This window comes from Emys orbicularis, unplaced genomic scaffold, assembly GCF_028017835.1.
Source record: "Emys orbicularis isolate rEmyOrb1 unplaced genomic scaffold, rEmyOrb1.hap1 scaffold_78, whole genome shotgun sequence".
Classification (NCBI taxonomy): domain Eukaryota; kingdom Metazoa; phylum Chordata; order Testudines; family Emydidae; genus Emys; species Emys orbicularis.
Genome location: NW_027045196.1, coordinates 54,116 through 80,680, shown reverse-complemented (window position 1 = coordinate 80,680; position 26,565 = coordinate 54,116). Strand labels below are relative to the sequence as shown.

General features: G+C 63.2%; 1 protein-coding gene and 1 pseudogene across 1 annotated transcript; one reads left to right on the top strand and one right to left on the bottom strand.

The window, feature by feature from the left end:
* The first annotated feature begins 1,774 nt into the window (after positions 1 to 1,774).
* Positions 1,775 to 9,153, top strand: TNK1 (tyrosine kinase non receptor 1). The gene is made up of 13 exons (XM_065423161.1): positions 1,775 to 1,937; positions 2,359 to 2,472; positions 2,778 to 2,950; positions 3,615 to 3,767; positions 4,131 to 4,399; positions 5,273 to 5,399; positions 5,781 to 5,927; positions 6,427 to 6,521; positions 6,790 to 6,990; positions 7,889 to 7,965; positions 8,183 to 8,535; positions 8,755 to 8,856; positions 9,031 to 9,153. Exons 1-13 carry the CDS (start codon positions 1,775 to 1,777, stop codon positions 9,151 to 9,153), a joined length of 2,097 nt encoding a protein of 698 aa, XP_065279233.1.
* Positions 9,154 to 13,406: 4,253 nt separating this feature from the next.
* On the bottom strand, positions 13,407 to 26,144 carry LOC135895089 (phospholipid scramblase 3-like; annotated as a pseudogene).
* Between the last annotated feature and the right edge of the window lie 421 nt (positions 26,145 to 26,565).

The following is a 26,565-nucleotide window of genomic DNA, read 5'->3' as shown; positions in this document are numbered from 1 at the left end:
CGAGAGGGACCCCCCTCCCCCATCCCAGTAAGCCCCGGCTGGAGGGGGGGAACACAAGGCCCCCTCCCCTTTTCCTCCGCCTCCCTCTTGCGGGTCCTGTTCCTTCCCTTCCCCCTTGTTCTCCCCCCCCCCTCCCGCTTTTTCCTTCCTCCCTTTTCAATTCCCTTTCCCCAGCCCCTGCGCCCGTCCCGCCTTCCCTCGGCCGCTCGCCCTGCACTCCTCCCTGGGCTCCTTCCCCCTTCCCTCCTTCCGGCTTCCTTCTTCTCTCCCCGGTCCCTTCTTCCCCCCTTTCCCCTATCCCCCCTTTGCACTCGCCCCCCTTCCGTCCGTCCTTCCTTTTTCTTCACTCGTCGCTTTCTTTAGTTTTTTGTTACACTCCCTCCCTCCCCACCTTTATCTCCTCGTTTCCCCATTCCTTCTCTCTTGAGCCCGCTCCCGTACTCTTCCCTTCCTTCATTCGCCCCATTCCATGTTCCCTTCCTTCCTCGGGTCCTTCCCTCCCCGCCCTCCCCTCTAGCCCTCCTGGCAGTGAACATGTCCCCCAGCCCAGCAAGCCCCACGATTTACCCCTGGGGTCCCAGAAACCGATATGACGCCCCCTTGAGGGGACAGGCCCCTGCCCCATTCCCCGCCCCCCTGAGCCAGCCAGTCCCCGCCCTGGGGCCGGGTGGGAGCCGGCGCCCCCCAGAGGGCCTATATTAGGGGGGTGGAGCCCCAACAGGGTGGGTCCCTATGTCTGGCACCCTCTTGTGTCAATATTTGTCCCGCCGCCCGAACTCTGCCCTGGGTTGTCATCAGTTGGGGGAGCACGGGGGGGGGGAGAGGGAAGCAATCCACGCATGAAGCCAGGAAAGGGTTAATAGCCCCACAAATGGGGGGCAGGGAATGAAGGGATCCCCCAAACCTTCCCCTAACTCATCCCCTGGGACCCTCCACATCTCCCCCCCCAGCCTCACACGATCCCCAAATCTTTCGCCAAACTCACCCCAATTCTCCTGAACCTTCCCCCCAAACCCAACCCCGCCCAAATTCATCCGATTCTCCCCCCAACCCCCACTCCTCTTCTCCGCAGCCCCACCCCGTTGGCTTTAGGGAGGAGTCCCGGGGCCGGGTCACAGGCTGCTCTGTGTCGAAGCGTTTCAACTCCTGGGGTGATGGTGTCATCCCACCACCCCGCCCAGGGAGTGGGGTGCTGGGGGGCAGGGAGGGGTCGGGGATCAGAGCGGGTTTACACATGTCCTGAGCCGCTTCTCTCCCCACAGCCAGGGAGAGAACCCAGGAGTCCTGGCTCCCAGCCCCCCCCGCTCTAACCACCAGCCCCCACTGCCCTCCCAGAGCCGGGGAGAGAACCCAGGAGTCCTGGCTCCTGGCCCCGCCCGCTCTAATCCACTAGCCGCCCCAGGCTGAGAACTGTGCGTGTGGTCTGGGGGCGGGCGCTGTGTGTCCCCCTGGGGCTCGGGCGGGTTGGCGCAGCGGCAGGGAGTCCCGCAGGGGGCCAGTGGGAGTGGCGAAGACAAGACCAGACAGTGAAGCTGCCCTGAGAGAGGGCGGAAAACAGCTCCTGGGTGCTGACAGAGCATAACCCACAGAGAGAGAGACGGTCACCGAGGGAGCTGTTCTGTGCCTCAGTTTCCCTATCTTACAACGAGGGTCTTTCCTCTCTTTAGGTTGTAACCGGGCGGGGACTGTCTCTGGATCGCCCGGCGCCCCGATCTCAGTTCTGCGTCTCTGTGGGACAGCCCCGGGGCTCACCCAGCCGGGCCCCCCCACCCCAATGGCCCCGGACGGCGGCACCGACTGGCTCCTGGCGCTGCTCGCCGAGATCCAGCTGGAGCAGTTTTACCACAAGATCCGGGACGAGTTACACGTCACCCGCCTGGGCCACTTCGACTACGTCAAACCCGCCGACCTCGACCACATCGGCATGGGACGCCCCGGTGGGTGTAGGGGGGGAGGTAGCGGGGGCTGCGGGTCAGGAGTGAGGGGCACCGGCAGGGCTGGGTGGGGCAGGGCTGGGCTAGCAGGGGGCTGCGGGTCGGGAGTGAGGGGCACCGACAGAGCTGGGGGGGGGCAGGGGCTGCGGGTCGGGAGTGAGGGGCACCGGCAGAGCTGGGGGGGGGCAGGGGCTGCGGGTCGGGAGTGAGGGGCACCGGCAGAGCTGGGGGGGGCAGGGGCTGCGGGTCGGGAGTGAGGGGCACCGGCAGAGCTGGGGGGGGCAGGGGCTGCGGGTCGGGAGTGAGGGGCACCGGCAGGGATTGGGGGGGGGGGGGCAGGGCTGGGCTGGCAGGGGGATGCGGGTCAAGAGTGAGGGGCACCAGCAGAGTTCCCCCTTTCTAACCGCCAGCCCCTCCAATTCAGGTCAGCGGCGGCTGGAAGACGCCATCAAGCGCAGGAAGCAGCAGGGGCCGCGTCCCAAGTCCTGGGTTTATAAGGTTTGGATTCACCCCCTCCCCTATTGCCACAGGAACCCTGGTGTTTGGGGGCAGAAAACAGAGGCCCCCTCGTGCCAGCCAGGGGTGCATGGGGTGGAGGGCTGGGAGCCAGGACTCCTGGGTTCTCTCCCCGGCTCTGGGAGGGGAGTGGGGGCTGGTGGGTTAGAGCAGGGGGGGCTGGGAGCCAGGACTCCTGGGTTCTCTCCCCGGCTCTGGGAGGAGAGTGGGGGCTAGTGGGTGAGAGCGTGGCGGGGGGCTGGGAGCCAGGACTCCTGAGTTCGCTGACAATTAGGCAGTGTACACATGTCTCTCTCTCTCTCTCTGTCAGATGATTGGTGGCCCGAGGACCGAGGAGCCGGGGGAGGGGCCCTCCCGCCCCCCCACCTCCCCACCCGGACTCGGACCCCCCCCTGAAATGCCTAATCAGCGAATGGGACCTGCGCCTGCGGGAGCGGCTGGGCGACGGCTGCTTCGGGGTGGTGCACCGGGGGGAGTGGACCCCGCCCGGCGGGGGCACCGTGAGTGGTCCCAGGGGGGGAGGAGCTGTCCGGGGGGCCTCGCGGGGGGTGGGGGACCGTGGGTGGGGTCCGGCATCTCCCAGGAATGGCCTGGGAATCTCACACCGCGGAGTGGGGGGGACAGACCCAGAGCCGAGATCTGAAAATCGCGAGATTGGCGCTGGTGATCACATGATCGTTTGAACCTCGGGATTTGCCAGGCGGCTTCGGGGCGGGAAGGTCCCCGGGGCAACGTCTGGCCGTGTCTTGTCCCCCCCCCCCCCCCAGCAAGGCCGGGGCCTCGCCCTCTTAGCCAGGGGCCCGGTGCGTCTCCCGGAGCCCGAATTGACTCCCACCTGTGCTCCGGGGGCCCGAAGACGGGCTGGCGGGCAAGGCAGAGAGGGGAGTTGGAAAGGGGGGGACAGATGGAAGGAGCATGGAGAGGGACGGATGGATGGATGGAAGGGGGAAGGGAGGACGGAGAGATGTGGGGCTGGAGGGGTGGGGGGAAGGGGGTGTGGGGCTGGACCCACCTGTTACCCCCTCTTCCTTCTCTTCTGGCTGCTGCTTCCCTTTCTCCTCCCCCCTCCATTTCTCCGTTTGTCCTCCCCTCCGGCCCCCCACCCCCACAAAGATCCTCCGCCCCCCCACCAGGAACTGACCCTCGCCCTGCCCCCCCACCCAGCTCTCCGTGGCAGTGAAATCCCTCCGCTCTGACGTCAGCACCGACCCCCTCGCGCTGGTTGATTTCCTCAACGAGGTGAACGCCATGAGCGGCCTGGACCATCCCCACCTCCTGCGGCTCCACGGGGTCGTCCTCAGCCAGCCCCTCAAGATGGTGAGCAGGGCCCGGACGCCTGGGTTCCCTCGCCGACTCCGGGAGGGGAGTGGGGGCTGGTGGGTTAGAGCAGAGGGGGCTGGGAGCCAGGACTCCTGGGTTCTCTCCCTGGCTCTGGGAGGGGAGTGGGGGCTGGTGGGTTAGAGCGGGGGGGCTGGGAGCCGGGACTCCTGGGTTCTCTCCCCGGCTCTGGGAGGGGAGTGGGGGCTGGTGGGTTAGAGCAGGGGGGGCTGGGAGCCAGGACTCCTGGGTTCTCTCCCCGGCTCTGGGAGGGGAGTATGGGCTGGTGGGTTAGAGCAGGGGGGGCTGGGAGCCAGGACTCCTGGGTTCTCTCCCGGCTCGTCACCGGTATGCTCTGGGCAGGTGACGGAGCTGGCCCCGCTGGGCTCCCTGTACGACCAGCTGTGCCCGCCCTTCCCCCTGCACCGGCTCTGGCTCTACGCCGTTCAGGTGGCCCAGGGCATGGCTTACCTGGAGTCCAAACTCTTTATCCACCGTGACCTGGCCGCCCGCAACGTCCTGCTGGCCTCTGAGGAGCACGCCAAGATCGGTGACTTCGGCCTCATGCGGGCGCTCTCGAGCAAGGGGGACCGGTACATCATGTCCGCCCACCGCAAAATCCCCTTTGCCTGGTGAGACCCCCACGGGGCACTAGGGGGCGCTGTCGGGCAGGGAGCGGGGCGGGGGGCCTCAGCAGGGGGCGCTCTCCCCTGGCAGGCGGGGCTGGCACTAGGGTGGCGCTAGGGGGCGCTGTGGGGCAGGGAGCGGGGCTGAGGGGGCTCAGCAGGGAGTGCTCTCCCCTGGCAGGCGGGGCTGGCCCCAGGGTGGCGCTAGGGGGCGCTGTGGGGCAGGGAGCGGGGCGGGGGGCCTCAGCAGGGGGCGCTCTCCCCTGGCAGCCAGGGCTGGCCCCAGGGCGGCGCTAGGGGGCGCTGTGGGGCGGGGAGCGGGGCGGGGGGACTCAGCAAGGGGCGCTCTCCCCTGGCAGGCAGGGCTGGCCCCAGGGCGGCGCTAGGGGGCGCTGTCGGGCAGGGAGCGGGGCGGGGGGCCTCAGCAGGGGGCGCTCTCCCCTGGCAGGCGGGGCTGGCACTAGGGTGGCACTAGGGGGCGCTGTGGGGCAGGGAGCGGGGCGGGGGGGCTCAGCAGGGGGCGCTCTCCCCTGGCAGGCGGGGCTGGCACTAGGGTGGCACTAGGGGGCGCTGTGGGGCAGGGAGCGGGGCGGGGGGGCTCAGCAGGGGGCGCTCTCCCCTGGCAGGCGGGGCTGGCACTAGGGTGGCACTAGGGGGCGCTGTGGGGCAGGGAGCGGGGCGGGGGGGCTCAGCAGGGGGCGCTCTCCCCTGGCAGGCGGGGCTGGCACTAGGGTGGCACTAGGGGGCGCTGTGGGGCAGGGAGCGGGGCGGGGGGGCTCAGCAGGGGGCGCTCTCCCCTGGCAGGCGGGGCTGGCACTAGGGGGCACTGTCCTGCAGGTTTCTCTCTCTCTCTCTGACGTGTCTTCTCCTGCACCCCAGGTGCGCCCCCGAGAGCCTGCGCTCCGGCGTCTTCTCCCACGCGTCCGACGTGTGGATGTTCGGGGTCACCCTCTGGGAGATGTTCTCCTACGGCGAGGAGCCCTGGATGGGGCGCTCGGGGCGCCAGGTGAGCCTGGGGGGCGGGGGTTGGAGGAGAACCCAGGAGTCCTGGAGTCCCAGCCCGCCTGCTCTAATCCACCAGCCCCCACTCCCGTCCCGGAGCCAGGGGGCAGGAGAACCCAGTAGTCCTGGCTCCCAGCCCCCTATGCTCTAACCCACCAGCCCCCACTCCCCTCCCAGAGCCGGGGAGAGAACCCAGGAGTCCTGGCTCCCTCCCCCCCCCCCCCACCCCCCGAACCCATCCCCCTGTGCTATGGGAAGGACTTTGAACTCCATCTAGTGGTTGTGGTTGGTAATGCAGTCCGGGGGTCTGCGATGCTTTAACCCTCCCGCAGGGGGCGCCGAGGAGCTGGACGTTCACCCTCTGGTTTGCCCCCCCCCCCCCCAGATCATGCTGTCGGTGGAGCGGGAGGGGGCGCGGCTGGAGCGCCCCGAGGACTGTCCCCGCGGCCTGTACGGGCTGCAGCGGCGCTGCTGGGCCCCCAACCCCGAGGAGAGACCCCACTTCCGGGACATCGTCGGCCTGCTGCACGAGGTAAGAGACCCCAGGGGCTGCTGGATCCCCTGTCCCACAGCCAGGCCCCCGCTCTGCTCCCCACAGTGCTCCCTGCCGGGGTCCCAAGCCCCACGGCCAGCCCCCTGCCCCACTCCCCATGGCGCCCCCTGCCAGGATCCCCCGCCCCACAGCCAGGCCCCCGCTCTGCTCCCCACAGTGCTCCCTGCCGGGGTCCCACGGCCAGCCCCCTGCCCCACTCCCCATGGCGCCCCCTGCCAGGATCCCCCGCCCCACAGCCAGGCCCCCGCTCTGCTCCCCACAGCGCCCCCTGCTGTGATCCCCCACCCCACAGCCAGCCTCCCTGCCTTCTCCCCATGGTGCCCCCTGCTGGGGACCCCTGCCCCACAGCCAGCCCCCCTGATCTGCTTCCCACGGCGCCCCCATTTGGGAGAGGCTGGGGCTGGAAGGGCCGAGAGAGAGAGACACACACACACCCCAGACCTATGAATGGGATTAACCCTTTCCCTTCTGTTCTCAGCTCCGTCCCCGGGAGGTGCGAGCCTCTCAGGACTTGAATGAACCGGGGTGGCTGAGACTGGAAACCAACGATCTCATCACGGTGATTGAGGGCAGGTGAGCCCGGACGCCTGGGTTCTCTCCCCTGCTCTGGGAGGGGAGTGGGGACTGGTGGTTAGAGTGGGGGGGCTGGGAGCCAGGACTCCTGGGTTCTCTCCCCTGCTCTGGGAGGGGAGTGGGGACTGGTGGTTAGAGTGGGGGGGCTGGGAGCCAGGACTCCTGGGTTCTCTCCCTGGCTCTGGGAGGGGAATGGGGGCTGGTGGGTTAGAGCAGGGGGGCTGGGAGCCAGGACTCCTGGGTTCACACCACTTCCTGCCCCCTGCAGCCCTGAGTCCTCGACCTGGCGGGGCCAGAACAGGCGGACTCTGCGGGTCGGGATCTTCCCGGCGTCGGTGGTGAGCCCGGAGGAATCGCCCACTGCTGGGGTGCCCCGGATCAGCCTCCCCATCCGCAACAGCTTCCAGCACGTAGGGCACGGCGACCTGGACCCCGGCCGCAGCTGGGGAGCCCCTGACTGCATCGAGGAGTGAGTGTAGGGGAGGGGGCGTGGCTGAGGGCAGGGGGAGAGGCACATTGCTGAGGGGAGGGGGCGTGGCTAAGGGAGGGGGAGTGGCTGGTAAAGGGGCATGGCTGAGGGAGGGGTGTGTCATGTTCCTGACGGGGAAGGGCGTGGCTATGTGGGAGGGCGCGTGGCTGAGGGAGGGCGCGTGGCTGTGTGGTGGGGGCGTGGCTGAAGGAGGGGGCGTGGCACGTTGCTGAGGGGAAGGGGCGTGGCTGGGGGGAGGGGACGTAGCTGTGGGGGAGGTGCGTGGCCTGGGGAGGGGTGTGGCTGATGGAAAGGGGGAGTGGCTACGGGGAAGGGGACGTGCCTCTTAGGGAGGGCTGGGCGGTGGTGTGGGCTGAGGGGGCATGACGGATAGGAAGGGGCGTGGTTATGGAAGGAAGGGACGTGTCTCTTGGGGAGGGGGTGTGGCTGTGTGGTAGGGGCGCGTCACTTGGGGAGGGGGCGTGGCTGTGTGGTGGGCGGGGTGGGGATGCTGTTGTGGGCTGAGGGGGCGTGTCGGATGGGAAAGGGCGTGGTTATGGAAGAAAGGGGGCGTGTCTCTGAGGGAGGGGCGTGGCTGTTGAGGAGGGGTGTGGCCATGCAGGTGGGGAAGGGAGGGGGCGTGGCTGTGTGTGATGGGGAAGGGGCGTGGCTTGCTCTAAAGGAGGCGGTGCTCTACCAGTCCTCTCCTTTGCCCCCCTCCCAGCTCACCCATCTCCCCCCAGGGGTTTCCATGACAACTCCTAAGTGTGGGGTGGGCTGTGACCTGGGGCAGGGACCCCAAAGTGCCCCCCTCCAGATGGGATCTAGGAATTACCCCCAAGGACCCACACAACTAACCCTCCCTCTCTCCCCCCGCCCCTGTCTGCCCCCCTCCCAGGCCGCAGGGGAAGCCCCGGGACCCTAAAGAGCCAGGCGGGATCAAGCCGGGGAGCCAGCAGCTTCTCCGGCTGACGCGTGAGTATCCAGCCAGCCTGGCAGGGGCGCTGGGGGGGCCGGGGGGGCACGGCTCTGCTGCTACCATATGGGCTGGAAGGGAATGGGGAGAGAACCCAGGAGTCCGGGCTCCCGGCCCCTCCCCCACTCTAACCTACCAGCCCCCACTCCCCTCCCAGAGCCGCGGAGAGAACCCAGGAGTCCAACTGTGACTCAGTTTCCCTTTCCCCCTTCCTAGGTCTCTCTAAGAGTCTGGACTCAGTGTCGGATTTCAGCGTCCTTCGGGCGAAACCCAGGCGTCCGGGTGACAATCTTGCCTTCCTGCCTCGTCACTTCGGCCACCCACCGTCTCGCCCGCCAGGGGAAATGGGGCTGCAGCCCCTGGAGACACCTTCGAAGTCACGGCCTGCCCCTCGGCCCTGCCTACCCCGCAGGATCGATGCTCCACTCCAGCAACCTGGGGCCAGGGACAGGAGGGAGACAGGGGGCACCAGGGCCTCTGGGGGGGCCCACAGGGCTGCAGTGGGGGTCATGGGGCCCCCATGTGGGGGGCAGAAAGGCAACAGTGACATGGAGTGGAAAATCAAAGAGGTGAGTGATTGAGGAAAGAACCCAAGAGTCCTGGCTCCCAGCCCCCACTACTCTAACCCACCAGCCCCCACTCCTCTCCCAGAGCCGGGGAAAGAACCCAGGAGTCCTGACACACCATCCCTCTCCCAGGCATCGTGGGGGGGCTGCGGGGCGGAGGCTGGGGGGCCGGTGGCCCGCCCCGGCAGGGTCTCAGCCTCTCGTCTGCTCGTCCCGCCGCAGGTGGAGGAGAAGGTCCACGGGGTGACGGTGGAGGAGTGTCGCGAGGCGCTGAGGCTGCACGGCTGGGACACCCAGAGAGCCATCGAGACGCTGAAGGTGGCAGTCAGAACCCCCCTCCCTGCCCTGGGGCCAGGTCGGAGCCGGCGCCCCCTAGAGGGGACAGGCCCCTGCCCCATGCCTCACCCCCCTGAGCCAGCCAGTCCCCGCCCTGTGTCCGGGTGGGAGCCAGCGCCCCCTAGAGGGGACAGGCCCCTGACATGCCCATTTTCCCAGCAGGTTGACCAGCTGTTCCACATCAGCCCACACTCCCGGGTCGAGTGCCGGCGCATCCTGGAGAAGCATCGCTGGAACCTGGCCATGGCCTCGCGCTACGTCCTGAGCCGTGGCCTCCGGGCCTGAAGGGGGCAACGTCCCGCCCACCCCAGCAGGGCCCAGTGACGGCCTCCGCCTGGCCTCGACCTTCCGGCCTCCCAGAGCTGGGGAGAATACCCAGGAGTCCCGGCTCCCAGCCCCCACTCCCCTCCCAGAGCCAGGGAGAGAACCCAGGAGTCCTGGCTCCCAGCTCCCCTGCTCTGACCCACTAGCCCCCCCTCCCCTCCCAGAGCTGGTGAGAACCCAGGAGTCCTGGCTCCCAACCCCCCCCTGCTCTAACCACCAGCCCCCACTCCTCTCCCAGAGCCGGGGAGAGAACCCAGGAGTCCCGGCTCCCAGCCCCCACTCCCCTCCCAGAGCCAGGGAGAGAACCCAGGAGTCCTGGCTCCCAGCTCCCCTGCTCTGACCCACTAGCCCCCCCTCCCCTCCCAGAGCTGGTGAGAACCCAGGAGTCCTGGCTCCCAGCCCCCCCTGCTCTAACCCACCAGCCCCCACTCCCTTCCCAGAGCTGGGGAGAGAACCCAGGAGTCCTGGCTCCCAGCCCCGCCTGCTCTAACCACCAGCCCCCACTCCCCTCCCAGAGCCGGGGAGAGAACCCAGGAGTCCTGGCTCCCAGCCCCCCCTGCTCTAACCCACCAGCCCCGCACTCCCCTCCCAGAGCCGAGGAGAGAACCCAGGAGTCCTGGCTCCCAGCCCCCCTGCTCTAACCCACCAGCCCCCACTCCCCTTCCAGAGGCGGGGAGAGAACCCAGGAGTCCTGGCTCCCAGCTCCCTTGCTCTGACCCACTAGCCCCCCCTCCCCTCCCAGAGCCGGTGAGAACCCAGGAGTCCTGGCTCCCAGCCCCCCCTGCTCTAACCCACCAGCCCCGCACTCCCCTCCCAGAGCCGGGGAGAGAACCCAGGAGTCCTGGCTCCCAGCCCCCCACTCTAACCCACCAGCCCCCACTCCCCTTCCAGAGCCTGGGAGAGAACCCAGGAGTCCTGGCTCCCAGCTCCCCCTGCTCTAACCCACCAGCCCCCACTCCCCTCCCAGAGCCGGGGAGAGAACCCAGGCATCCTGCGGCTGGTTGTGCCTTGATTGTGTGTCTGTAGCTTGCTGGGGTTGTGTGTGCATTTAGGGAGGGGCCTGAGGGTGTGTGTGTTGTGTATGTGTGACTGTGCGCGTCGACCGTTTTTGCCTGTTCCCACGTGTGTGGTTGTGGAGCTTGCACTATTGTGTGTGCATTTAGGAGGGGAGGCACGATTGTGGGTGTGGGGTGTGTGTCTGCACACCGCTTGGGAGAGGCTTGTGCGTCCATCGGGTGTGGCGGTGTATCCGCCCCCTTCCCAGGGCTCGGGATATTTCACAAGGTTTGTGCGTGGATTGGGTGTGATGAATGTGCAAAGCTGTCCGTGTGGGAGGTGGTGTGTGACTTGCACATGAAGGGGTTGGGTGGGGGGCTTGCGAGCCGGGCCCTGTGTGTACCTAGTGTATAGTTGTTACGGGTGTTGTATATATTGTGCAAAGCAATAAAGGTGAACTAGAGACCAGCGTCCCAGGTGGCGTGATTGGGGCCTCCTCCCCATCCCCCCCAAATAGGACTCCCCAGGAGCTCTTCACCCCACCTGGAATGGGCCATGTGACCTTCACCTCCCTGAAGTGGGGCAGGACAAGATGGGTGGGAGAGGAGGGGGTACTGGGCGCGGGAGGAAAGGGAGTTGTGGGGGGAAGAGGGAACTGGATTTCAGGGGAGAATGAGGGGTGGGGGGAAGGATATCCTAGAAGATTAGGGTTGGAAGGGACCTCAGGAGGTATCTAGTCCAATCCCCTGCTCAAAGCAGGGCCAATCCTAAATGGCCCCCTCAAGGATTGAACTCACAATCCTGGGTTTAGCAGGCCACTGCTCAAACCACTGAGCTATCCCCCCCATGTAGGGCAGAGAGGACGATAGCTGCAGAGTAGGACGAGGAGCCCGGACAGAGGACCCAAGGATAGCCGGAGTCTTAGCATTTTATTGGGTTTGGAGGAATGCTCAGCACAACCATCCCTCGAGACATGAGGTCCATTCCCCTCATCTCCTGCTTGTGGGGTGTGATTTGCCTGAGGCGTCAGGTGATCAGGCTGAGGCCGCAGGATCGTTAGGGGAGGAGATGAAGGAGCACCCCAAGGGTCTATATAAACTGGATATAAACTGGCCATCAGGAAGTTTAGACTTGAAATGAGACGAAGGTTTCTGACCATCAGAGATGTGAAGTTCTGGAACAGCCTCCCAAGGGGAGCAGTGGGGGCAAAAGTCATATCTGGCTTCAAGACTGAGCTTGATAAGTTTATGGAGGGGATGGTATGATGGGATCGCCTCATTTTGGCAATTAATTGATCTTTGATTATTAGCGGTAAATCTGCCCAATGGCCTGTGATGGGATGTTAGATGGGGTGGGATCTGAGTTACTACAGATAATTCTCTCCCAGGTGCTGGCTGGTGAGTCTTGCCCACATGCTCAGGGTTTAGCTGATCGCCAGATTTAGGTCAGGAAGGAATTTCCCTCCAGGGTAGATTGGCAGAGGCGTTGTGCAGGAGGTCAGACTGGATGATCATACTGGTCCCTTCTGACCTTAAAATCTATGAGTCTATAAAGTTTTAAAGCTTTAGTAATAAAATCACAGCGGTGAGTGCTGGGACCGCTCCCACGTCACCCCGAGGGAGGGAGAAAGCGTTAGTGCCCCGAGCCTTTCATATTCACGCACGCACGACCCGAGGGAGGGAGAAAGCGTTAGTGCCCCGAGCCCTAACCCACTTTCATACTCACACACGCACGACCCGAGGCCGGCCAAGCCCGGATGTAGCGTAAGAAGAGGGGCACGGGTGGACGAGCGTTCTGTCCTGTGCAGAGGCCGTTTAGGATCCGCTGTTGGTCTCCGATTTGCTTCAGCTCTCAGGAGGGTTTTACGTCCTGGGGCTTTTGGGGGGCGGTTTGTTTAGGGACCTCTGTCCCCTGTGCTTTCTGTACCAGTCCAAACCGGCCTCCCTCAGCTTTCCCAAAACATAACGGCTTCAGGGACGCGACGCTGTTGTTTCCCCCCCTTGCTGGCCTTTGCTGTCTCACTAGTTTTTGCAGCCCCTGCGGTTTTGTTTAGCTGAATCCTCCTTTCTCGCGGCTGGTCCGGGTCGGAATCCAGGCCCCCATCTTTCTTGGCAGGCAGCCGAGCGTTGGTTGCGGGCCGTGGCCTTGGACGGCTGGAGTTAGCTTTTTATTTTTGGCCCTAGCTGGAGCATCGAGTTAACTCGGTCCCTTCTCCCTTCCTCCCCCTTCGGCCTCTTGCAATCTGCAACGGAATTTTTTGCTCCACACTTACATTTTTAACCCCTCCCAAAATCCTTTCTCATGCTTATGCTTATATAGCCGTGGGGGGGGGGGGGCAATTTTACTGTGACTGTGACGGGGAGTTGCCCCTTCCTCTCACCTTCCCTCCAGTCTCTGCCCCCCTCCACAAAAGAAAGATACAGTAGAGTTGGCCAAGGTTGTCTTCTCTCGCGTTGGCCAATATGTCTCCATCTGGGGTTGGCTTGACTCCATCTTGGTGAACATGCCTCCACGGTTGCCATGACTATCTTAGCCAAGGCTCCTCCATCTTGGGTTGGCTTCCATCCATCGTGGCCAACGGCCCTCCACCTTGGGTTGGCTCGCCTCCCTCTTGGCCCGCATGACTTCACGCTGGCCACAGCTCCTCCGTGGGTCAAGCCAACCCTACCATTCCTCCACCGTGGCTTGATGCCCCTCCCTCAGCATCAGGAATTCAGAGGAACCGGGGGGGGGGAACCCCATTAAAAAGCACCATGTTGCTCCCCCCACAAAGCCCCCTTTAAGGTTCAGCACAAGAGACTTTGTTATAAGTGATAAATACACAAAATACAGAATGAGAAATATCATTAGGCAGAGATTTGCTTTCGGGATGTTGCCACCACTGGCTTGATGTTGAAGGGATCCCCCAGCCAACAGGGAGGGGCTCCCGGCATGGTGGGGGCAGGGGATATGAAGGCCCCAGGAATTTGGTGGCCAATGGAGGCCAGAGTTTCCTGTCTGGGTGAAGGTCCTAAAGATGCCTTGGTGGGAGAAGGCCCAGGGTTTGAGGTTCTTCAGATACAACCGAAGGAGCCCCCATCATGCTGTGCACACAACACTGTCCACCGAGCCCCATGGCACGGGATGCACCCACACCCGCAGGCCTCCTTGCCACCTCTGCAAACAATCTCACTGCCCTGACACCCACACCAGCCCTGACGGCCACTAAATATGCTATCCTATTCACAAAGACCCCTCTTGGTGTCAGCGGTGGGATGGGGGTCCCTGTAAGTGGCAGTGAGCGGGAGGTGCGGGGGTCCAGATGCGTCTAGCTGCTCAGCACCGTGGCTCCTCTGCCTGGTCTTGCCCGCTCTCTCGAAGAACATGTAATCCTGGGGAGAGGAGAGAGAGGAACAGACACATAGTCTAGTGCTTTCCAAATTGGTAGATTTCCAATCTCGGGGTGGGATCACCATGGAAAGAAAGGTCACGGCCCCTGCACCCTGGAGGCTCCGGCTATGAGAAGAGAAGGTTGGGTGGTGGTGGAACGGCAGAAGAGGGCAAGGTGGGTTGGTGGGGTGAGAGATGGGGTGGAGGGGGAGGTAGGGTGGGCTGGTGGCATGAAGAAGAGGTTGGCTGGTGGCAGCAATGGGATGTGGAAGAGCATGTGGGTTGGGGTGGAAATGGGGGAGAGGTTGAGTGAGGTGCTTGGTGGGAGAAGTGGGATGGCCATTCATTGGTGGAAGCAGTGGGATGAGGATGGCAAAGAGGCACAAAGTGACTGTTGATGCGGGTTGTGGGAAGGAGAAGTTAGGGTGGCCAGTGGCAGGCGGGGGCGGGGGGGTGCTCACTGGTGGGACCAATAGGATGGGGAGAGGGTGAGTTTCCCATGGGCTGTAATCCGTTGGCCTATTTTGGTTGTTGGTTCGTGTGCGGATGCTGGATGGGGTTGTTGGCCTGTGAGATACAGGAGGTCAGACAAGATGACCTGATGGTCCCTTCTGGCCTTAAACTCTATGACTCTCTGGTGCTTGGGTGCCGGGGTGGAAAGGGAAGAAACTGGCTGTATGGGTCGGTGGATGGGGAGAGAGGGTGGGTGGGTTGGTTGGTTGGTGTCACACATCGGATGAGGGCAGAGGTCAACTGGTGGCAAAACAGAAGAAGGTAATTTTTCAACGGGAGTGGTGGGATGGCGAGGTTGGGTTGATTGGCGCTAGCGGTGGGATGGCGAGGTTGGGTTGATTGGTGCTAGCCGTGGGATGGGGGGTGGGCGCTTGCTGCTGCCAGCGGTGGGATGTGGGGGGAGGGGGGCACTCACAATGAGGAAGCAGGCCCCCAGCAGCAAGGCCTTAATCTTGACGTCCTGGTGCACGTGGAACTCGATGCCGAAGACGTCGGTGTCGGTGAAGACCTCCTGGGGCAGCCTCCCCAACTGCTTACTGATCTGGCCCGCGCCCCGCCGCTCATCTTCACCTGCGGGGGGGGGGGCAGCACTGAACGTGAGTCAAACGCTGCCCCGTGGGGCCCAGGAGAGACCATTACCCTCCCCACTGCCCCCCCAGGGCAATGCCCTTTGGGGCATGCCCAATGCAGGAAGTCCTGCCCCCCTAGGCAGTGCCTAAACAGGAAGTGCTTCAGATGCCAATCCTCCCTTCCCTCCACACCCATAGTCCTGCCTCCATGCCCTATTCCCCATACAGGAAGTGCCCCCAAAGCTCCTCCCCCTGGGCGGCACCAATACAGGAATTGCCCCAGAATGCCCTCCCACCTGACTAAGCCCCAGTGCCCCTAGTCCCTCACCTATGCCAAACCCATCTACCTCCACAGCCCCCCCATCTCGGACTCCCCCCACACCCAACCCCATCTCCTCCCCACACCCAACCACCTCCTCCACCAAGTACCCAACGCTCCCCTCCCACACCATGATGCAAATTCTCCCCCATCCAGCCCCCCGACACCCCTCCACTGAGACGCCAACCCCCGGCTGTCACGGACTCACAGATCGTGCCCACTCCTGGCCCTGTGCGGTCCGTGGGGGGTGCCCCTTTCAGTGCGACAGCCCTTCTCGGGGGTCCACTCTCTCCAGGGATCAGGCCCCTCCACCTCCTGGAGCCGCACCTCTCTGAGCCTTAGCACACCTGTCTCTGCCGTGGGCCCCCTCAGGAAGTCCACTCACTCTGGACCCCCCGGGGCCTCCGCCTCCAAAGGGGTTGATGCAACCCTGTTCTCTAGACCGGAGTGACTCTCAGCCAGCGTAAAACAGGAGGTTTATTGAGAGTTGAACACAGCACAGGAAACTCTCAGGGCCTCAGGCCTGGCCTCCTCAGCCCAGCACACCCCAGTCTCTCTGCATCCAGGTGGGCTCTGCCTGCTCCCCCTCTCCAGCCCAGAGCCCCCTTGCTTCCCCGCTGGGCATCTGAGCTCCCCGGCCCCCTCTGTCCATTGTCTTCTCTCCAGGTAAACAGGGTCGTAAACCGGGGCCTCCTCTCCTGCTTCTGTCCTCTGGCTGGAACTGGCTGGTTAGGTCACTGGGTCCTCACTCTGCAGCCCATTGTCCTCCCACTGGCCAGAACCGGCTGTGTCTCCTCAGCTGGGCCTCTGGGTCACCAGGTCACCGGTCGCTGGGGTATCCATCCTCCCGGCCATCGGCTGGGTCCCCAAGTCCTCTCTCCGGTCCTCTGCAAAACACACTCCCTCTCCCCTCACCTCGTTAAACCAGTAACACCCAGGGAAACTGAGTCCCACCCCCTCCGCATGTAAACCATTGAAACTGCACAGAAAACAAGAAACCCCCCACTTCGTCACATCTCTCCCCCCTTCAAGGCTGAACGGAGCAGGGTCACTTAGCCAGTGACCTGGGGAAGTTCAGGGTCCCTGCCCCGCGATAAAGCATCCGCTATAACATTGGCGCTCCCCCTCACATGGACCACCTCCATGTCATACCCCTGGAGGAGCAGGGCCCACCTCAGCAGCTTGGCATTAGCCCCTTTCATTTGGTGCAGCCACGTCAGGGCGAATGGTCGGTGTACACGATGAAGCGCCGCCCAAATCGATACGGCTGCAGTTTGTTAAGGGCCCACCCCATGGCCAGGCATTCCTTCTCTATGGCCGCATAGTGCTGCTCCCGGGGCAGCAGCTTCTTGCTCAGGTACACAATGGGGTGTCTCTCCCCTTAGTATCAGTTTGCATCAGTACCGCCCCCAGCCCTGTGTCTGAGGCGTCGGTGAACACCAGGAAGGGTTTGTTAAAATCCGGGTTTACCAGCACCGGGCCCTGGGGAAGTGCCCCCTTCAGCGCACAGAGAGCCCTCTGGCACTGCTCGGTCCAGACCACCTTGTCCGGCTTTCCCTTTCGACACAGCTCCGTGAGGGGTGCTGCCAGGGAGCTAAAGTGGGGCACAAACCTCCGGTAGTACCCGCCATCCCAATGAAAGCCTGGACCTGCTTCTTAGTCTGGGGGGCGGGCCAGGCCTTGATTGCCTCCACTTTGGCCTGCTCCGGCTTCAGGTGGCTGCCCCCAACCTTGTGGCCCAGGTATAAAACCTCTGCCATCCCCACCTTGCACTTTTCAGCTTTTATGGTCAGTCCTGCATCCTGGAGGCGACCCAGCACCCTCTTCACCTGGGACACATGTTCCTCCCAGGTCTGGCTAAAGACACAGATATCGTCAATATACGCTAGAGCAAAGCCCTCCATCCCCCTTAGTAACTGATCCACCAGGCGCTGGAAGGTGGCAGGTGCCCCCTTGAGGCCGACAGGCAGGACCAGGAACTCGAAGAGCCCTATTGGTGTGGTGAAGCCAGACTTCACCCTGGCCTCCGGGTCCAAAGGCACCTGCCAGTAGCCTTTGGTAAGATCCAGGGTAGTGAGGTACCGGGCACCCCCCAACTTGTCTAGGATCTCATCGGTCCTAGGCATGGGGTAGGCATCGGACACGGTGATGGCATTGAGCTTCCGATAGTCCACACAGAACCGGATCGACCCGTCCTTCTTGGGGACCAGCACCACGGGCGAGGCCCAGGGACTGGCGGACAGCTGGATCACCCCTAAAGCCAGCATGTCCCCGACCTCTCTCTCCAGGTCCTGAGCTGTTTTCCCAGTGACCCTGAATGGGGAACACCTGATGGGAGGGTTGGTTCCCGTCTCCACCCGGGGGACAGCCAGGTTAGTGAGCCCAGGCCGGCTGGAGAACAGCTGCCGGTATGAATGCAGCACGGCTCTGATCTCTGCCTGCTGGGCAGGGGTTAGCTGGTCTGAGAGGGGAATTGATTCTAGCGAGGGGTTAGCCCCAGCCTCAGGTGGGAGACCCACCAGGGGGTCCTCTCCTTTCTCCTCCCACTGCCCCCACACAGCCAGCACCAACTTCTCCCTGTCCCAGTACGGCTTCATCATGTTGACGTGATACACCCGGTGGCTGTGAGCCCGGTTGGACAGTTCCACTACATAGTTCACCTCGTTTACCTGTCTGATGACCGTGAAGGGGCCGTCCCAGGCCGCTTGCAGCTTGTTCTTCCTCACGGAGATGAGGAGCATCACCTGGTCCCCGGTAGCATATGAGCGGGCACGTGCTGAGCGGTTGTACCAGACCTTCTGCTTCCTCTGGGCCCTTGCTAGGTTCCCCCTAGCCAAGCCCATGAGCTCCACGAGCTTTTCCCGGAAAGTCAGTGTGACGTTATTAACATAAACTGGGACCATATAGATCATTGTTGCAACCAAGGTCCTGTAGTGGCACCAAATCTTGTATAAAGGGGGTCAAATGGGGTGTCTAAGACAAGGTTATGGTTTACTGGTTATGATTATGCTGTCTGTATGTGTGTATCAGTTTTGTAGTTGAAGTTATGAATATTGGCTCTATACTGTCTGTATTGCAAACTTATGCTATGCTTCTGGGTGACATCCCAGACAAACTGGGATTAGCTCTGCCTAGCCTGCTTGATGGCCCATTAAGGACCATCAGCTATACAATGGACCCATTGCGAGAAGGCCAATATGCCTTCAGACTCAGCAAAGTATGCACGGACTGGCCCATGTGACTCCAGACTCCATTTTGCTGTAATTTTCCACAGTAAGAACAAAGCAGTGTTCTTACACCTGGAAAAGACTATATAAGGCTGATGCCTCATCTCCATTTGGTCTTCAATCCTGCTTCACACCTCTGGAGGAACTTTGCTACAAACAGAAGCTCTGAACAAAGGACTGAGGACCCATCCCAGCGGGGGATGTATTCCAGAGACTTGATTTGAACCTGCAGTTTATTCTATCGCTGCTGCAAGCCTGAACCAAGAACTTTGCCATTACTGTATGTAATTGATTCCATTTAACCAATTCTAGCTCTCATCTCTATCTTTTTCCTTTTATGAATAAACCTTTAGATTTTAGATTCTAAAGGACTGGCAACAGCGTGATTTGTGGGTAAGATCTGATTTGTATATTGACCTGGGTCTGGGGCTTGGTCCTTTGGGATCAGGAGAACCTTTTTCTTTTACTGGGGCATTGGTTTTCATAACCACTTGTCCCCATAACGAGTGGCACTGGTGGTGATACTGGGAAACTGGAGTGTCTAAGGAAATTGCTTGTGTGACTTGCGGTTAGCCAGTGGGGTGAGACCGAAGTCCCCTTAGTCTGGCTGGTTTGGTTTGCCTTAGAGGTGGAAAAACCCCAGCCTTGGGCTGTAACTGCCCTGTTTGAGCAATTTGTCCTGAGTTGGCACTCTCAGTTGGGTTCCGCCAGAACCGCATTGTCACAGTCAGTACATACTCTACCACTGATTCCCCATCGGGAGAGGCCTTTCCCTCCCACTCGGCTCTCATCAAGTCCAGGGGCCCCCTCACCCTCCTTCCGTACAGCAACTCGAACGGGGAGAACCCTGTGGATTCCTGGGGCACTTCCCTATATGCGAACAGCAGGTGGGGTAAATACTTGTCCCAGTCCTGCGGGTGCTGGTCCATAAAGGTTTTCAGCATCCTCTTTAGGGTCCCATTGAACCTCTCCGCTAGCCCGTTGGACTGAGGGTGGTAGGCTGAGGCCCAGGTGTGCCGGACCCCACACTTCTCCCACAAACGCTGGAGCAGGGTTGACATGAAGTTAGACCCCTGGTCTGTAAGGACCTCCTTGGGGAACCCCACTCTGCTGAAGATGGTCAGCAGCGCGTCTGCCACAGTGTCTGCCTCGATAGAGGACAAGGCCACCGCCTCGGGGTAGCGCGTAGCAAAATCTACCACCACCAGGATGTATTTCTTCCCTGACCGAGTCACTCTGCTGAGGGGCCCCATTATGTCCACGGCCACCTTCTGGAAAGGCTCCTCTATGATAGGCAAAGGTCTCAGCAGGGCTTTACACTTATCCCGGGCCCTTCCCACCCTCTGGCAGGAGTCACAGGTCCTGCAATACTGTTGGACAGCGTCAAAGACCCCGGGCCAGTAAAAGTTCTGCAGCAGCCTCTGCCTGGGGCGCCGGATGCCCTGATGCCCCGAAAGGGGGATATCGTGGGCCAAGAACAACAGTTTGCGGCGGTACCTCTGGGGAACCACCAGCTGCCTCCTGACTTTCCAAGATTCAGTTCGCCCTGAACCAGTCCATTCCCGGTACAGGAATCCCCTCTCCCACAGGAATCGCTCCCGGCGGTCCTCCCACAGGGACCCTGCACTGTCGTGGCTAGCCAGGGCCCTCAGTTTCTCCAAGGAGGGATCCACCTGCAACTCCGGCTGGAATTCAGCTGCTGGGTCTGAGGCTACAGCCCTGGCTGGTGGCGCCTCAGTTTCCCCACCTTGGGACGGAGGCTCCAGCCCAGCCCTGTCGAGCCCTACCCTTGGCGCTTCGGCCTCCCCCCTCGGGAGGTCCCGCGCCCCTCGCTGGCTCTGGCTCCGGGTAAGGACCAGGGCGCTATGAGTGTCATCCGGCCAGTTCTCCAAGTCATTACCCATTAGCACCTCGGTAGGCAGGTGGTCGTGCACCCCGACCTCTTTGGGTCCCTCCTTAGCCCCCATTTCAGGTGTATCCTCGCTACAGGCACCTTGACGGGGGGCCCAAACACCCCCCTCAGGGTCAGGTAGGCATCGGGCACTAGCTGGTCTGGGTCCACCACCTCGGACCGCGCCAGCGTCACCCCTGCACCCGTGTCCCAGAACCCCTGGACGCGTCTTCCCCCCACCTCAATGGGGATGATGTGGCGATTGTCCCCCGGGGCCTGTCCCACGCTCACCTGGCGGATTGGGTACGGGTGCTCTGGACCTGGGGCCCCGCCTTCCCCTGCTGGCCTGGCCTGGCGGTCCCCTCCCCCCGGCACAGCCCTCTCGACTGCAGCCCCAGGGCCCGGCGGTGCCCCCTCTCGGTGGGCTTCCACCCAGTTAACACCCCGCGGGTTCTGCTTGGCTGCCATTTCCTTCATCTTCAGGCACTGGGCCACCTTGTGCCCCTTTTGGCCACAGTAATTACACCTCATGTCCCTCAAGTCCCACGAGGGGGGTCGCCCCGCCCCGGCAGTCCCGGGCACCCCTGAGTTGGGCTTCCTGGAGTCCCACCTTGGAGGGGTCTTGGGGTGACTCCCCTTATGAGTCCCTGATGTGGGTCTCCCCCCTGCCCCCGATCTGCTGTCCATGAACTCATCTGCCAGTGCCCCTGCATGGCGCAGATCTTTGGGCTTCCGGTCCACTAGCCACATCTTAAGGTCCGGAGGGCAGATGTCCTACAGCTGCTCCAACCCCAGCAGGTTATACACATCCTCTGTGGTAGTGGCCCCTGCGCCCTTCCCCCACTTGCGGAGATATTCCCGCAGCAAGTTGGTGACCTTCTTCTAAGAGACACCTGAGGCCTTGCGCACACCCCGGAATTGCTTCCTGTACGCCTCGGGGGTCAGTTCAAACTTCCGCAGCAAAGCCTCTTTGAACAGGTCGTAGTCCCCCGTCTCAACACCATCCCTTTGGCTGAACGCCTGTATGGCTTTGGGACCCAGCCGGGGGGTCAGACAGCGGAGCCTGTCTGTGGGGTCACTCTGGTTCAGTTCACAAGCCTTCTCAAAGGCTGTGAGGTCGGCATCAATATCCCCTCCCCGCCCCCGCTCGAACTGGGGCAGCAGTTTGGTGTCTAGATTCCCCACACCACTGGCGTCTCGGGGCCCTTCCCCACTTACCCCGCGGCAGGCCCTCTTGGCCCGCCTCTCGTCCATCTCCAACTCGTGCTTCCGCTGTTCTACACGGTCCGCTCGTTCTCTCTCTCTGTCCACCAGCCTCCGATCCTCCAGCTCCAGCTCCTTTGCTTTCAGCTGCAGCTCCAATCTCCGCAGCTCCTCTAGGGAGGAACCTGACTGGGGTCTCCCTGTACTGACTGGGGAGTCAGGTCTGACCCACTCCCGGTCACTACACAGACTGCCCCCACGGCTACTCCCCGGCTCTCCGGGCACCCCGGGAGCCCCCCTGGGGGCTGGAGCCTGCGCCTCAGACGGGTCATTCTCTACAAGCTGAGTAATCAGCCGCTCCTTAGTGAGCCTCCCCACGCTCAGCCCCCTCTCCCTGCAGAGACGGGCCAGGTCGCTCTTACGGAGCTGGTTCTAGGCCATTTCCAGGCTGGTTCTGTTCAATACCCTCGTTCTATCACTGGCAGCCACTCACTGCAAAGCGCCTGCGCCCGCAGCCCACGTCTACAGGGTGCATCCACGAAACATCCCACTTCTGACACCACGTTGTCACGGACTCACAGATCGTGCCCACTCTTGGCCCCGTGCGGTCCGTGGGGGGTGCCCCTTTTAGTGAGACAGCCCTTCTCGGGGGTCCACTCTCTCTCGGGGTCAGGCCCCTCTACCTCTTGGAGCCGCACCTCTCTGAGCCTTAGCACACCTGTCTCTGCCGTGGGCCCCCTCAGGGAGTCCACTCGCTCTGGACCCCCGGGGCCTCCACCCCCGAAGTGGTTGATGCAACCCTGTTCTCTAGACCGGAGTGACTCTCAGCCAGCATGAAACAGGAGGGTTTATTGAGAGTTGAACACAGCACAGGAAACTCTCAGGACCTCAGGCCTGGCCTCCCTCAGCCCAGCACATCCCAGTCTCTCTGCATCCAGGTGGGCTCTGCCTGCTCCCCCTCTCCAGCCCAGAGCCCCCCTGCTTCCCAGCTGGGCATCTGAGCTCCCCGGCCCCAAGCCCCCTCTGTCCATTGTCTTCTCTCCAGGTAAACAGGGTTGTAAACCGGGGCCTCCTCTCCTCGCTTCTGTCCTCTGGCTGGAACCGGCTGGTTAGGTCACTGGGTCCTCACTCTGCAGCCCATTGTCCGCCCACTGGCCAGAACCAGCTGTGTCTCCTCAGCTGGGCCTCCGGGTCACCAGGTCGCCAGGTCACCGGTCGCTGGGGTATCCATCCTCCCGGCCATCGGCTGGGTCCCCACGTCCTCTCTCCGGTCCTCTGCAAAACACACTCCCTCTCCCCTCACCTCGTTAAACCAGTAACACCCAGGGAAACTGAGTCCCACCCCCTCCACATGCAAACCATTGAAACTCCACCGAAAACAAGAAAACCCCCCACTTCGTCACACTGGCCCAAATGCCCCCCCATCCTGCTCCCCACATGCCCCTTTCAACCAAGACACGAACCCCAGGCCCAGATGCCCTCCAGATACACCCCCTCCACTGAGACACCAACCCCGGACATCCCCCATCCTGCCCCTCAGATACCCCTCTCCAGAAAGATGCCAACCCCAGTCCCAGATCCCCATCCTGCCCCCCAGGTGCCCCCCTCCAAAGAGACGCCAATCCCCACCCTGCCCAGCCCCCCAGCTACCTCAAAGTTGACGTCCCCCCCGCAGCGAAAGACGCAGCACCGTCCACTTCTCGGCGTTCTGGACGGAGAACTTGGGAGTGAAGGGGTGCCATTTCTGCACCTCGTGCCCGATGGTGGTGCCCGGGGTGCACTGCACCTCCAGCTGGGGCAGGGGGACAGACACACACCGGGCATGGGTTAGAATGGGGGGGGGGGAGACCCCCGCCGCCCCGTGTCCCCACCCTGCCAGCCAAAGCCAACGCACGGGAGTGGGGCTGGGAGTCCTGGAGATTGGGGGGGAGGCAGTGGGGTGCCCAGATTTGTGGGGGGTCATGGGGTGCTTCCCTCTCTGGGGCAGGGGCCAGGGTGGCGCTGTGGGGGAGGGTGTGGGTCCGCTGAGCAGTTTGGGGGAGCCTAGGCTGGGAAAAGAGGGGTCAGGGCAGAGGGGGAGTCCCGGGAGGGGAGTGGGGTACCTGTGGCCATAGGGGGTGGGTCAGAGCCGTGCCTGGGGCCAGGGGGCTGGGGGGAGAGATACGGGAATACCACAGGACTGGGGAGGGATTGGGGCAGCAGGACGCCAGGGGGGTGGGGCACAGGGGGGGCAGTAGGGTCAGGGAGGGACATGGGGGGGCAGTGGGGTGCGGGAGGGACACGGGATGGTGCCGGGGCCGGGGGAAGGACGGGGGAGGGACACGGGGTGGTGCCAGGGCCGGGGGGGCCCCTCCGCGGGCGCCCGTCCCTCACCTCCTGCAGGCAGCAGGGGCACCAGCAGGTGGCGCACTTGAGGGGGCGCAGGAGGCGCAGCACGGGGCGGCCCCCCGGCTCGGCCACGCTCAGCCGGAGGCGCCGCAGGGACCCGCAGCAGTTGCGTGTGCAGCAGTCGCTCTGCTCGTTGGCCTTGAAGAGCCGCCGGCCCAGCCCGTCCCGCAGCTCGTACTAAGCTGATGCCAGCTGGGAGGGGAGACGGTTACCGCGGTGACACCACCGTCGCCAACCGTCATGGCTGCCCTCGTCGCCATCACAACCGTCATGGCCACCCTCCTCACCATCACAATCATCATGGCCGCCCTAGTTGCCGACTGTCATGGCCGCCCTCGTCACCATCACAACCATCATGGCTGCCCTCGTCACCAACCGTCATCGCCTCCCTCGTCGCCGACCGTCGTGGCCGCCCTCGTCACCATGACAACCATCATGGCCAGGGCCGGCTCCAGGCACCAGCCCACCAAGCATGTGCTTGGGGCGGCGCCTGGAGGGGGGCCGCGCGGCGGGGCGGGGCACTCCGGCCCAAGAGCGGGGCCCCGGCCGGGCTCGCCGCCCTCCCCCCGGCGCTCTGGCCGGTCGGGGATTGCGGGCCCGTGGCCGGGCTCGGCGCCCTCCCCTGCCGCACTGGGGGGGGGCGGCGGGTGGCTTTTTTGCCTAGGGCGGCAAAAAAGCCAGAGCCGGCCCTGATCATGGCTGCCCTCGTCACCGACGGTCACGGCTGCCTCAGTCACTGTCAACAGCTGTCTCAGGTGACTCAGCAACTGATTCCGGCAACAACCAGCGCTGACAACAGCCGTCATGGTTACCTCAGTCACTGTCGCCAACACCAACAGCCCTGGCTACCTCAGTGGTTCGACACAACCGTCATGGCTGCCTCTTACACCCCCCTCCCAACCACTCCTCCATCTTCAGTAACCCCAGCGCTCTGTGAGGTTGGGTCTGGGAGCAGGTGTGTGCGCATCCGGGTGTGTTGTGTGTGACAGGGGTGTGTGTTCTCTTTTTAGGGGGTGTGGTTGTGTGGTATAGGGGATCCGGCGGTTGCGGTGTGGCTGTTGAGTAGAGTGTAGGGTGGTGTGTGTGTTGGGTATGGCTGAGAGGGTGTGTGTGTGTGTGTGTGTGTGTGTGTGTGTAGTTGCTGTGTTGTGTATGGCTGGCACGGTGTGCGTGTTGTGTATGGCTGCAGTTATGGTGTGTGTGTGTGTAGCTGGCGGATTGTGTATGGCTGAGAGGATGGTGTGTGTAGCTGGGGTGTTGTGTATGGCTGGCACAGTATGTGTGTGTAGTTGATGTGCTGTGTACGGCTGGCACGGTGTGTGTATTGTGCATGGCTGAGAGGATGTTGTGTTGTGTGGCTCTGGGAGGACGTGGGGCGGGGGGGTGTTTATGGGGGGGGTGTTTATGGGGGGGTGTAGCGGGGGAGGGGGGTGCTGCGCAGCCCTCGCTCACCTTCCACCAGCTCCACTTTCTGCTGGATCAGAACCTGGTCGATCTGAAAAGAGCCAGAGGGGCCGGGGGAGGAGAGACTCAGAAACTCACCCACCCCTGGCTCCCAGCCCCCCCCCCTTCCTCCCGGAGCCGGGAGAGAACCCAGGAGTCCTGGCTCCCAGCCCCCCCTGCTCTAACCCACCAGCCCCCACTCCCTCCCAGAGCCGGGGAAAGAACCCAGGACTCCCGGCTCCCAGCCCCCCCGCTCTAACCCACCAGCCCCCACTCCCCTCCCAGAGCCAGGGAGAGAACCCAGGAGTCCTGGCTCCCAGCCCCCCCTGCTCTAACCCACCAGCCCCCGCACTCCCTCCCAGAGCCGGGGAGATAACTCAGGAGTCCCGGCTCCCAGTCCCCCCACTCCCTCCCAGAGCTGGGGAGAGAACCCAGGAGTCCCGGCTCCCAGTCCCCCCACTCCCTCCCAGAGCCCGGGAGAGAACCCAGGAGTCCTGGCTACCAGCTCCCCCTGCTCTGACCCATCAGGCCCACTCCATGTGTTTATTTCTCCACTCAGGGATAACCATTCAGGTTCACTGCCACTAAAATGCAGCCACCTCTGGGGGGTGGCGGCTGGTTATCCAGGGACCCCTCGCCCGGCGCTGAGATGCGGCCACCTCTGGGGTGGGGCAGCTGGTTACACAGGGACCCCTTGCCCGGCGCTGAGATGTGGCCACCTCTGGGGTGGGCCGTGGTTCCCATTTAGACCCCCACTCACCTGCATTCGATAATCCCGCCCCGGGGGGATGCCGGTGGACATGGGCAGCAGGGGCATGATGGCCGAGTGGGGGTGCTGTGCGGCGGGGTCCCCATATGCCTGGGGCAGGGACTGGGCCTGGAGCAGCTGCCCCAGGTCCAGATTGGAGGAGGGGTAGATGGTGAATCCCGGGGTGGGGACTGGGGGGTGGGGCGGAGGGGTAAGTAGCCTGGGGGTAACCTGTGAACGAAAGAGGGGGAAAGACAGGGTTAAAAATTAATCCACCCCCCCCCATCAAATTCCCCCCCAAGTGTTACTGGTTATACAGGGACCCCTCGCCCGGCGCTGAGATGCAGCTATCTCTGGGGCAGGGCAGCTGGTTACACGGGGACACCTCGGCCGGGCCTGAGATGCAGCTACCTCTGGGGCGGGGTGACTTGTTATACAGGGACCCCCCTCACCTGGGGGGGGATTCAATCTTGCCTCGATGCATTCTGGGATTTGTAGTTCCTCGGGATTATGGGGTGGGGACAGAGCAGGGCAGCAAGGCATGTTGGGAAAGTGGAGCAGGCGATAAAGAGCTCCCAGCATGCTTTGCTGCCCAGTCTGTGGATTTCCCCCACCACCAGCACCACCCCCTCCCCCTGCTCCTTGGGAACTACAAGTCCCAGAACTCCTTGGGGCCAGGCAGCCCTCTTAAAGAGCCAGCGCAGCCC

What these genes read in the sequence shown, in the direction of transcription:
- TNK1 (XM_065423161.1), top strand. Translation starts at nt 1,775, where the DNA reads ATGGCCCCGGACGGCGGCACCGACTGGCTCCTGGCGCTGCTCGCCGAG. An exon ending in CGCAAAATCCCCTTTGCCTG is followed by an intron (nt 4,400 to 5,272) that starts GTGAGACCCCCA and finishes CCTGCACCCCAG; the next exon opens with GTGCGCCCCCGAGAGCCTGC. An exon ending in TGGGGCGCTCGGGGCGCCAG is followed by an intron (nt 5,400 to 5,780) that starts GTGAGCCTGGGG and finishes CCCCCCCCCCAG; the next exon opens with ATCATGCTGTCGGTGGAGCG.